Genomic DNA, 11,158 nt, shown 5'->3' with positions numbered 1-11,158 from the left:
CACACACACACACACACACACACACACACACACACACACACACACACACACACACACACACACACACACATTCCCATTCTTGATGAGACAGCGCATGCGGAGCGTAGTACACTCAACAAGCAGGCGGCGCGGAGGCGCGCTGTTAGGCGCTTGATATTGGAGCGCTCTCAAGCCAAAAGCGCACGCTGAAGGTTGGTGGCAGTTGAGTGGCTCAGGATCTGAATATGCGTGTGGGCAACCAGCAAGTCTATCGAAGAAAGCCTCATCAGCAAAGGAAAAGGGCCGTTGCGTCTGGAATGGAGCATTGACGCGTTGGGGCATGCCCACAGGATGAGGTGTCCAGTGGCCTGAAGCTGCGGCAGGCAGCAGGGTTGGCCAAGCGCGGACCATTGGGAAGCACAAACACCGCGGAGTTGTGCGGGAAGAGGCCAGCAATTCTGCGCAAGATTGAGAGACGCAGCCGCGCGGGCGGTGCAGGCGCGTCACCTTCGCAAACAGCCCCAGCAATCGAGGCACCCTCACTGCCCGCATCAAGACGCCGGCACCAGGTCTTTCCAATTGAAGAAGCGTGAACAGCGCAGGTTGGGTCGGCAAAGTGCCACCTGTGGTGCTTGACTGCTCTGCGAATTGTCTTAAGAGGGGCCACGGCAATGTCAGGGGGCCGCTGATGAGAGCCCCGGCAAAGTCCTCTGCGCTGGGGAGGCTAGGGCGGGGGGTGGGGCAAGTGCGGCGAAGCAACCTTGCAAAATGCAGGTGACCCGCGAAATCGGACAGTCAGGTGCCAGCAGATTCGGCTGCTGTGCAAAGTGCACAGGCCAGATGAGTAGTTGTGCACGCGCCCCGAACGACGCGCGCAGGGCCCGCAGCGACGATGCCACAGGGACCCATTATGCTGCGGGTGAGGGGTAGTAGCTGCTACTGCAGTTGACACTTGCAGGCTGAGAGACAGCAGGGGCACGGGTGCTGCGACTGCAATGCTCACGTGCCGCCGCCCATGAGAACGCCAATTGATAGCAATGTGCAATAGTCGCTGCGGTGCGGAACAGCGACCCGCATGCGCGCCAAGGGAAAGGAGGGGCCAAGCGATGCAGATGCGCACCCTCTGGAAGAAGCTAGCTCGGGCTCAAGGTGGCAAAGTGTGGGGGCAGGGGCGTGCCACGAAGGGGGGTTCGAGGCCGCCAGGCGGGCCCGGACGCGCAGGCTGGGCCCAGCGGTCGAGCAGCCTGCGGCGTCCATCAGATGTGCCGTTGAATGTGTGTTATTGATGGTACTAAGATCAAGGTCAAATCCTCGCAGAGACGCCCCAAATGGTTGCGCTGGCAGGTGCGCACAGTTGACGGCTGGTGTGCGCAATTGACACGCGCCAGCGGGCCGCTGGCACATGCCCCACGCACCTGATGGGAGCTGCTTTGCAAGCCAAACTCAATGAGTTAGGCAAGGCGGCGTTCAAAACCCCCAACACTCCCTCATGGAGAATTGGCAAGCCGCAGGACAGATTAGTAGGGCGGCATGGCAGATCCCCCCGGCGGGTGCGCCATGTTGAGTCAACAGGGCTCGCACAGGGCCGCCGATTGGGCATCAAAGGGGCCTTCCGGCGCGCGCCACCATTCAGCGGTAGATTCGTGGGGGCCCACGTGCAAATGAGGCTAGTTCATCCAATTGTGGATGGCTCACGTGAAGTCCCTGGGGACCGGCAGGCATCAGAAGACCAAGCCACGCCAAGGAGCGAGATTTATCTGGCACCATCTGTGCCGGGCGGTGCGGGGTAAAACCACGTGTGCGGTGGGGCGCGATCGCGGCCGGGCAGCACGCGTGCAAGTGATTAAACACAGATTGGACTCGAATAACAGGCGTTGCCCTGGCGGCGCCATGCCACCAGGTGAGCTGCGCGGCCCGGACCGTCGCTGTGCGCAGCGCGGGCGCAGCCACGGCCCGTGGCAGCTTGCGGCTGGGGGGCGAGGGCGGACGGGCAGGGTGCATGGCTTTGTGACTTTGCAGCAAGCTGCTCTCTTGGCAGGGAGAAGCCATGAATAACGGGGCTCAGTGGCGGGGGACGTCAGGGTGCAGCTCACGAGGGGGGCAGGTGTGGGCCCAGCCCCAGTACGCGGCGGCCTCTGCCGCGCCCAGGCTTGCCAGCGTAGCGGCCGCGCCCCAGAGCAGGTGGCAGGTCAGGGTGGGGGGCCCCGGGGCAGCCGGGGCGGGCGTACGCGCGCCGCCGCCACTGCAGGATTGCACAAAGCGCAGCTTGAGGCGGCGCTCGCTTGCATGAAGCATGTACATCTGCGACACAAATTCCGCCCGGGGGGGGGGGGCGGTCGTGCCGGGTTTGAGGTAGAAGCAGGCTGGCTGGCTGGCAGGCAGGCAGGCAGGCAGGCAGGCAGGCAGGCAGGCAGGCAGACGGGCAGGCAGGCAGGCGGGCGGCTGGGGTGCGCCAGGCACAAGACAATGAGGCGCTGCCTGCAATTCAAAACTCTGCTGCCCTCGGCCGCGGATCCCTGCCATTGACGGGCGCGGGCGTGAAGTTCGTTATCAGCGGGCGAGGGCGCGATGGCCCCCGTCAACCCCTAGAGGCATGCTCGACCGATCCACCCACTCGGTGCATTCGCGATCTGCTCACCGGGGCGAAGCAGGAGAGGGCCAGTGCGAACGCGATGAGCAGCTCCACCGCCGCCACCTCGCACATGCCACCGTCCACGCTCCCTGCCGCCGCTGGCGCCGCCGATGACATTGTGAGCAGCAGCTGCTGCAGCCCCTGCAGACGCCAGCACAGATGCTGCGCTGCGGCCGCAAAGAGGGGATCGATCTTGGCCGCGCAGGCCAGGGGCCGCGTGGCGGTGTAGAGGGCGGCGCAGGTGGCCAGCTGGAGCGGCGCGGCGAGGCTGAAGCGGAACGAGAAGAGTATGCAGTCTAGTGCCTGCAAACAGGGAGGGAGGGCGGTGCGTCACAAAGATGCATCTGTCTGGGGAATGCGGCAGGTTGGGCGGGCGCAGGCAGTTGGCACGTGGCCAGGTCGGAGTGCGAGTGCGGGCATGTGTGTGTGTGTGTGTGTGTGTGTGTGTGAGTGTGTGTGTGTGGGGTGTACTTGTCTGCATGGATGTGGTGGAGTGCGTGTGCGTGTGCCTGAGCGCATGTGAGTCTGTGTGCCGGTGTAGATGCGCGCCTGAGCGTGCGGTGCATCCTCCTGCCCATGCACATGTGCGTATGTGCGCGATTGTCAGCGCGCACCTGTGAGTGCGCACACACCGGTGCACGCGGTGCGCGCGCTCCCGTACCCTCGAGGCCGGACAGAGCGCACCCCCTGCCAACTATCCCCCACTCCCAGCGGCTCACCGGCACCCCGCCCAGCGCGACCAGGACACCGGCCATTGCGTGCTGCTCCGCCGCCGCGCCACGTGGCCGCGGCCCCGCCTTGCGCTCCAGGATGGCCGCCCAGTCCGCTGTGGTGAAGCAGCTGACGAGGAGCTGCGGGCCAGAGCATGGGGGGAGGGGGGGGGGCTGAGGGCATGCGGACGTATGGCGGTAGCTAGATGCAAAACAAGCATACAGCAGTTTACCATCGACTAGCGCGCGCCCCAAGGTGCGGGCAGGCCGCGAGCAAGGGACAGCGGCTGAGAAGGCCCGGGCGGCCTTGCACCAGCCAGCAGGGTGCCGCATACGGCACGCCTTACCTGGCACCAGACTTCGGCGCAGCCCAGCGCACACTAGCCGCGCAAGGCGCAACGCGCCCCTTGCCTCCCAAAAGAGCCTAGCATTCCCCTACCCGCAACCGGCCCCGTGCGCAACAACCACCCCCCTCGGCGGCCACAGCCGCCTCCCCTTGTGCATCGCCCCCAAGCCGGCTGTGTCCCGCGCACCAGCAAGTACAAGATCCGTACCGCCCGCTGCAGCAGCATCTGCTGCCCTCTGTACCGCAGGTACTGCGCCGGCCAAGCCGCCAGCCACGTGCGCGCTGCGAGTGTGAGAGCCGCCATCGCCGCGCAGCCCGCCAGCAGAAGCGTGCGCGTGGCGGCGGCGCCGACGGCAAGAGCGGCGCTGGAGGTGATGTATACGTTGGCGAGGGCCAGCAGCAGTGCCCAGCGGTCAAACGCGCAACATTGAGCAGATCCCCACTCCCAAAATCTCGCGTCCATTACTGGCGGCGCCAGCTGGAGGGTGAAAGGGTGCAGAGACACGCGAGGCGGCTGCATGGCAGGAGGGGCCTGGGCCTGAGATTGCGTCGTGCGGGCGCGGGGCACAAGGGGGTGTGGTCCGGCGGCGCCATGGCTCCAAGGGCCTGCCCGTTGCGTATCTTATGGGTGCGGGCGCTCATCCCCTTAGCCTGCCAGAGCATGCCGCCATGCACGTTCGGCGAGCGACAGGGCGCCAGGGCCCAACCTCATTCGAACCGAAGCAGCTAAGCGCGCCTGTCGGGAGGTGCTCAGCACAGGGGCGCCCCCTGCAGACGGATTGGCGCCTGGGCTGTGGCACGGCGCACGATTGGTGTCGTGCGCTTTTGACACCAGCGGTTCGCCACTGCAGACCTCCTTCGCCACCCGATCCGCGACCCGCGCCAAGGCAAGATCCGACATTGAGCATGTATTTCCCTTATTTTGTCAAGCGCGATTCCCGCGTTTCGTCGCGCGTGTCGGTGTCGATACTAGCGGCGCGCTGCGAAACAACTCCGCGCCGGGAATTCAGCCATCCTTGGCTCATATCAAGTGAGAAACGTTATTCTTTGTAATGCAGGCCTGCTCCAAGCCGTTTGAATGAGAGAAAGCTCGTGGTTGTCGTGGGACTGGTTCACACATAAAGGTGGCATCAATCTGCAAAGTTGACGCCCGGCAAAGAGGGCAGGATCAAGTTCAGCAGGACCCAAGATGAGACACTTCTGATTTATAATCTGAATGCGCATCGCTCTGCCTTTGCCACCAATTGTGCCCTCAGCTGCGGCGGCCTCAGGCCACACTGACCTGATACCGACCTGCAGACCCTGTCCATCTAGCTGGCCGAACTGCTTGTGTTTTCTGAAGCCAATCAAATAAAGCACGCAGTACACGACAAAAATAGCGACCTCTGCGGGTTAAATCCTTGCTCTTGCCTGCCCTTTGGGCAAATGGTGCAAAGGTGCTGCAGCTGCCCCTGCGATCGGCGACGCTGTCGCTGCTGGCGCTGTGTATGCCGTTGCGCTGTGGTGCGGCGCACGACGCGCAAATACGTGCTGTCTTCCAGCTGGCATGCCCGAATTGACATCTGATGCTGCAGCAGCTTCTCCTGGCCTGGAGAGCAATGCGGCTGCTCCTGCTGCTCCTGCTGCTTTTGCTGCTGCTGGGTGCCGCTGCAGCCCCGGCAGTGCGAGCCACGGCCGTCCCCAGCGACCATCCCCGACGACAGCAGCAGCGCGCACAGTGCTGCGCAGCTCTGCTCGAGCGCAGCCCGTGGCACGGCCCCCCTCCCCTGAGCTGCGTGTGTCTGCCCCCAAAATCCCGTATCAACGCGCCCCTGCTGCACCAGCCGCCAATGCTTGGGCTTGCGTAGTGCACCAGCTGGGGCATGCGGCATGTGTAACCTTTGCCGTAGCAGTTGCAATCGGCGCGCCGGCAGCTGCGGCTGCAGCAGCGGAAACATTGTCCGCCCTTGATGCCTGCCATCATGACATGACGTGCTCAGATAAACCTAGTGGCCTCATCTGCACGACATCACGCAGCTGGGGCAGGCGCCACACCTCACAAGCTGCCAGCGCCCGTCCCTCACACGGCTTGCTTATTCGCAACAGCGCCGCCACAGTCAGCAAGGGTGCCGGGGCGCAAACGACAGGAACGGGCCTCGCCTGTACATCGCAGCTGAGTGTGCGCGCACTGCTCTGTTGTGTAGAAGTCAGCTTTGAAAGAACTGCCGACGGATCCACCCCTGTGCGGCTGACAGTTGCAGCTGCCTGCCTATGCGCACACCAAGATGACGCTTACACCGCTTGCAGAGGAAGATTGTCGCAAACGCCAACAAGGGCTTTGATAAGCCCAGTGAGCAAGGGCTTTGAAAAGTGCTGCGGAGAGGCGAGAGAGGCGGGTGGGGCGGAGCCGGCGAGCTGCTGTTGAAGCGAAGCTAATATGTTGGCTCAAGTATGGCAAAGTTCTGCGTTGAATGCGCGAGACACAATTAATGGTTGTTTCAAGGCAATGCTGTGGTGACTTCAAGTGAGGGTGAGGGGCGGCTCTGCCCGCCACTGGCAATCGGGGTTGGGCAGGCAAAAGGGGCGCCCGTGCGGCGGCTGTAATACTGGCGTGCCGTCACCCCGCCACACCACGAATGGGGATTATAGAGCAGGGATATACTGCGGTGCGGCTTGGCAACGTTGCCCTGCATGCGTGCCAACACGCATGCATGCAAAAGCCAGTCAGGTGCCGCCTTGTCGGGCGAACAGGCTCGCCGGGACATGCATGCATAAGTGCATAGGGTCGGTGCGTGGGAAGGGGTGCGCGGCCACAGGGTAGAACAATAGTGAGCGAGTCTTGATGACAAATGAGCAAGAATTCAGGAGGGAGAGGTGCAGCAGGATTGCCTGTCCAGGTCCCTGGCACATGCTTCCCTGAAGCGGAGGGAGGTTGGGAGGTATAACTGCAGGGCCAGCCCTGTGCGCGGCTTGTGGCCCCACCAATCTCGCCCCCTTCACCCCGATTTCTGGCGTGTGTGCATGGTGAAGGGACCGGTAGGCTGTCCAATGATGGTGGGCATGCATGCGCCCGGTGAGCGAGCAGGTCCAGGCAGGCGTGCCTTGGGCAACGCAAGCGCAACGCGCACCCAATCTCACATCCCAGGGAGTACATATGTAGGTATGACCTTGAGCCCTAGAACCCTAACATGCTTCATTGCATGAAAGTTTGAAACGCCACAACGTGCACAGAAAATTGGCGCATGGACACCGGCTCCGCCGTCCGCTTGAGGGCAGGCGCTCGAGCAACCTGTGAGGTCCTGCTTTCCTGCGATCAGGCCGATCCACAGCGCCGTGAGTTGATGAAGCTGCTGGCATCCCCAACAGGGGGACAGAGCTCATGAGATGATGTTTTGTGATGCAGATGTTTTTTTAAGACGCATGGGGTTCAGGGTGTTGGTGAGGAGTCCAGGTGCTGTGCGCAGCACTGGCGCGCGTGGACACAGAAATTTCCTGTCCAATGCGGCTGCACCGTCACTCGCTCTGGTGGCGCTGCGCCTGGAGGCGACAGGTGCGGGTGATGCCGCGCGTCGCGCTCGGTAAGGACCAGAAGGCAGCGCCTTGCACTGCCAGTGCTTCGCGCGCGGGGTCACGGCAGGCCGGCCCCACGGCAACGACACAGGCTCGAACGGAGACCGTGGAGCGCAGCGGTGCCCTCGACGCCGCACGTGCAGGAAGGGCGCCAACGGCGCTGCGTCATTTGTGGCCCTCTCTCAAAGGACAAGGAGCGTCGCTGCGTTGTGCGAGGTGACAGCACTGACAGCAAGTCGTTGGCTGCTACACACGAAGTCGGTAGGGCACAGGATTCAAGCAACGCATGCGTAGGGCGCGCCCCACACTGCCGAGGTCTCTGCCACGGCCAGGCTCGCCAGCGCGGCGGCTGCACCCCAGAGCATGTGGCGGCTCAAGGGGGGCAGCCCCGTGGCAGCATGCGCGTGTGATGTTGCGGTCGCGCCTCCGTGGCAGCCGAGGTATTGCCGTTTCAGGCGGCGCTCGTCTGCTTGGAGGACGTACAACTGTTGTGAGGGATTCACGGGAGCAAGCCACGGCGAGACCTCGGCATACTAATGGGCTCAGGAGGCAGCTAGGGAGGCGGCCAGAGTTCGTCATGCGCGCGGCAGAGAGGGTCTGCGCAAGCTGCTCGTGATCCTCAGCTCTGGTAGTCCCGCCCCTCGGCGTGAGGCCCGGCCCAGACTGGTGAAAGGGGCTTGCAGCACGCGCACGCGCATGGACAGCGCTGGCGGAGAGGGGCTGCGGCCTCCTCCTGCGCCTCCCCTTATGTAGCCTGCTAAATCCACCTCCACTGTGCATGTGCGGGGGGCTCACCGAGGCGAAGCAGGACAGGGCCAGTGCAAACGCAATGAGCAGCTCCACCGCCCCCTCCTCGCACACGCCACCGTCCACGCTCCTCGCTGCTGCTGGTGCTGCGGCCGCCGACATTGTGAGCAGCAGCTGCTGCAGCCCCTGCAGGCGCCAGCACAGCCGGCGCGCTGCAGCCGCAAACAGGGGGTCGAGCTTGGCCGTGCAGGCCAGGGGCTGCATGGCGGTGTAGAGGGCGGAGCAGGTGGCCAGCTGGAGCGGCGCCGCGATGCGGAGGCGGAAGGAGAACAGCATGCAATGCAGGGCCTGCGAGCGAGGACAGAAGCGCAAGCGTCACGTGGACATGCTGGCGTCGGCACGGCCAGGGGCGGATGGGAGGCATGCCCGCAAGGAGGGCAGTCGGTGGGATGATTGAGCTCGCAACACACGGCGGGGCGGACGGCAAGAGGTTGGCCTAACAAAAAGCGTGTGTGCATGTGCATGTGCATGTGTGCGTGCGTGCGTGCGTGCGTGCGTGCGTGGACAACGAGTGTGCGCATGCGAAGGCAGACGGAGCGCACCCCCTGCCCCCAAGCCCTTGCAGCCACCAGTTCCAGCGGCTCACCGGCACCCCGCCCAGCGCGACCAAGACGCTGGCTAGTGCCTGCTGCTCCGCCGCCGCGCCGCGCGGCCGCGGCCCCGCCTTGCGCTCCAGGATGCCCGCCCAGTCGGCCGTAGTGCAGCAGCAGACGAGGAGCTGCGTCCCCGCCAGAGGATGGGGTCCAATGGGGGTTCAGGCATGCGGCGCTTGTCCCTGGCTTAGCAGCGAGCAGCGCAGCAAGTGACAATGCGCGCACGATGCCGCCGAATCGGCCCCAAGTACGGAGGAAAGGTGGCACGCTTAGCGGCCAATGAGTCCCATGTTGCGCAAGTCCTTGTATGTCTGCGAGGATGGAACCCTGCCAGCGAGGGGCGCAGCCCTGGGCACCTGGCTGCACACGCGCCAGTGACAGCACCCGCCCAGCCCCAGTGCATCACAATAAACCCCTTCCGCGGCCCCAGCTAAGATCCCTTGTGATTGTCCCTGTAGCCCCGTGTGTCCCGCGCACCAGCAAGTACAGCATCCATACCGCCCGCTGCAGCAGCATCTGCTGCTCCCTGTATTGCAGGTACTGCGCGGGCCAAGCCGCCAGCCACACACGCGCGACGAGCGTGACGGCCGCCATTGCCGCGCAGCCCGCCAGTAGCAGCGCGCGCGCGGCGGCGCCGCCGAGGGCAAGAGCGCCGCCAGAGGCGATGTACATGTTGGCAAGGGCCAGTAGCAGCGCCCAGCCGTCAATCACGCAGTATTGATCAGATCCGCACTCCCAAGGCACGGCCGCAGGGGCCTGCAATAGCGGGGTGCGGGGCGGGAACGCGAGGGGGTGTCGTATGGCGGCGCTGTGGCTCCGAGGGCCAGCCCCTTGTAAGCCAACCGTCAGTCTCAGGGAATCTGGCAAGCAGACCGCCGCCGCCTTGCGAGCAAACTGCCGTGGCCGCCATGGCCCTGCTCCACTTGAGACAAAGCAGCTGAACGCACCTGTTCGGAGGCGGTCGGCGAAGGAACAGCCTCTGCCAACGGCTTGACAGCCAGGCTGCAGCGCGGCGAGAAGTCTGCGTGACGCGCGAGCGACTGTGCTGTGCCGTTGGCCTCCCCGACCCATTCCGCGACCCGCAGGATAGGTTTCGACATCAAGCGTGTAATTTTCGTATCGGAGTCAAGCGCAAGTTCCAGGTTGCTCAGTTGCACGCGTGTCGATGTCGATAGCGGCGCGCTGCGAAACAGCTCTTCGCAACATAGTCACCCTTGGCAAGTTAACCTTTTGTATCCAATAATTTTATCTTGTACTAGCGCACACACAGGCGAAACGGGGAACTTGTGTCCAGGGACTTCTTGACTAACTTCACACTTGCGCAACAGCATACAATGCTGGTGCTGGTGAACGGCAAGGCATGCTAATACTTGGCCTTGGCTGCTAGCAAAGTTCTCGCCACAACCACGTCGCTCGAGCCAGCTTTGGCCGCTGTGGCCCTCCCGACAACCCCAGCTGCAATGGCCTCATGCAACCAACACACAGGCCCTGGTATATCGCCTACAAAGCAGCAGGGAATTTCTGCAGTCGATTACAGGGAAGGGAGCCGCATCACATGATGAAAAACAGAAAAAATCTGTGCGGCCGCATCCTAGCCCTTGCCCTGCCCTCAAAAGCGCGGCCATAACCTGCCGCTGCAGCCGCTGCTGCTACTCCTGCCGCCCCTGCCGCTTTTCATGTCGCCAGCGCAGCCGCCGCGGGCGTCGATGCTGCAGGCTTGCGGTCTGGCGTAGAGTTTGCCACCACGCGCCACCGCTCGGCTGGCCTGCTGATCCCGCTGACCGTTCCTGCTGGAGGCGGGCCCGCCTGCTACCGCTGCTGCTGCTGCTGCTGCTGCTGCTGCTGCCGCTGCTGCCGTAGCCCGCCCTGCTGCTGCTGCTGCTGCTGCTGCAGGGGGCCCCAGCTAGCACTGCTGCTGCTGCTGCCGCTGCCGTTGCACGCCCTGCTGCTGCTGCTGCTGCTGCTGCTGCTGCTGCTGCTGCTGCTGCTGCCGCGCCGGCCGCACGAGCCGCGGGCGCCCGGACGACAGCGGCGGTGCGCGCCGCGCCGCGCGGCTGAGGGTGTTGAGCACCGCCCGCGACGCCCGCCCCATCCCCTGGGGCGCGCGCGCCAGCCCCCCCGACCCAAACCCAAACGCGCCCCCGAGCCCGCCGCCGACGCTCAAGCTCGCAAACGGCGGCGGCCGCGCCGCGGCCTGCGGCGCCTCGGCCACCGTGGCCGCGACTTGCGCGCCAGCGGCGGCGGCGGCGGCCTCCGCCTCCTCGTCTTCCGCGAGCGCGCGCTCCATCCTGTCGAGGCGCTGCAGCTGCAGCTCCTGCGCGCGGCGGATGCGCTGCTCCACCGCGTACTCGGCGCTGCCGGGCACGGGGTCCCAGTCGAAGTTGTAGAGGCGGTGGATGTGGGCGTAGTTCTTGGCGACGCGCGCCATCTCGCTGCGGATGGCCTTGTCGTTGGGGAGGGGGTGCACCTGGCCCAGGGGGCCGGGGGCCATCCACCTGGGGCGCGGTGTGTGTGTGTGTGTGTGTGTGTGTGTGTGTGTGTG

General features: G+C 64.6%; 3 protein-coding genes across 3 annotated transcripts in view; all 3 read right to left on the bottom strand.

The window, feature by feature from the left end:
- Positions 1 to 2,040: 2,040 nt before the first annotated feature.
- Positions 2,041 to 3,971, bottom strand: MNEG_1360 (hypothetical protein; the record flags this gene model as incomplete). Its single annotated transcript, XM_014050155.1, has 4 exons — positions 2,041 to 2,280; positions 2,618 to 2,914; positions 3,331 to 3,462; positions 3,855 to 3,971. The coding sequence occupies 4 exons, from the start codon at positions 3,969 to 3,971 to the stop codon at positions 2,041 to 2,043; spliced, it is 786 nt and encodes a 261-aa protein (XP_013905609.1).
- Positions 3,972 to 7,159: 3,188 nt separating this feature from the next.
- MNEG_1359 (hypothetical protein) lies at positions 7,160 to 9,288 on the bottom strand (the record flags this gene model as incomplete). Its single annotated transcript, XM_014050154.1, has 5 exons — positions 7,160 to 7,183; positions 7,525 to 7,701; positions 8,012 to 8,311; positions 8,610 to 8,741; positions 9,094 to 9,288. The coding sequence occupies 5 exons, from the start codon at positions 9,286 to 9,288 to the stop codon at positions 7,160 to 7,162; spliced, it is 828 nt and encodes a 275-aa protein (XP_013905608.1).
- Positions 9,289 to 10,519: 1,231 nt separating this feature from the next.
- MNEG_1358 (hypothetical protein) overlaps positions 10,520 to 11,158 on the bottom strand; it is a gene marked incomplete at both ends in the record, with an annotated part of 3,536 nt that continues 2,897 nt past the window's right edge. The window contains one exon of the mRNA XM_014050153.1: positions 10,520 to 11,111. Within this exon, the coding sequence (XP_013905607.1) occupies positions 10,520 to 11,111 (592 nt within the window). The remainder of the gene's footprint in view (positions 11,112 to 11,158) is intronic.

The sequence above is a fragment of the Monoraphidium neglectum genome, assembly GCF_000611645.1.
Source record: "Monoraphidium neglectum strain SAG 48.87 unplaced genomic scaffold scaffold00134, whole genome shotgun sequence".
NCBI lineage: Eukaryota > Viridiplantae > Chlorophyta > Chlorophyceae > Sphaeropleales > Selenastraceae > Monoraphidium > Monoraphidium neglectum.
Note: the sequence above shows the minus strand (reverse complement) of the source record. Positions and strands in the feature narration are given on the sequence as shown.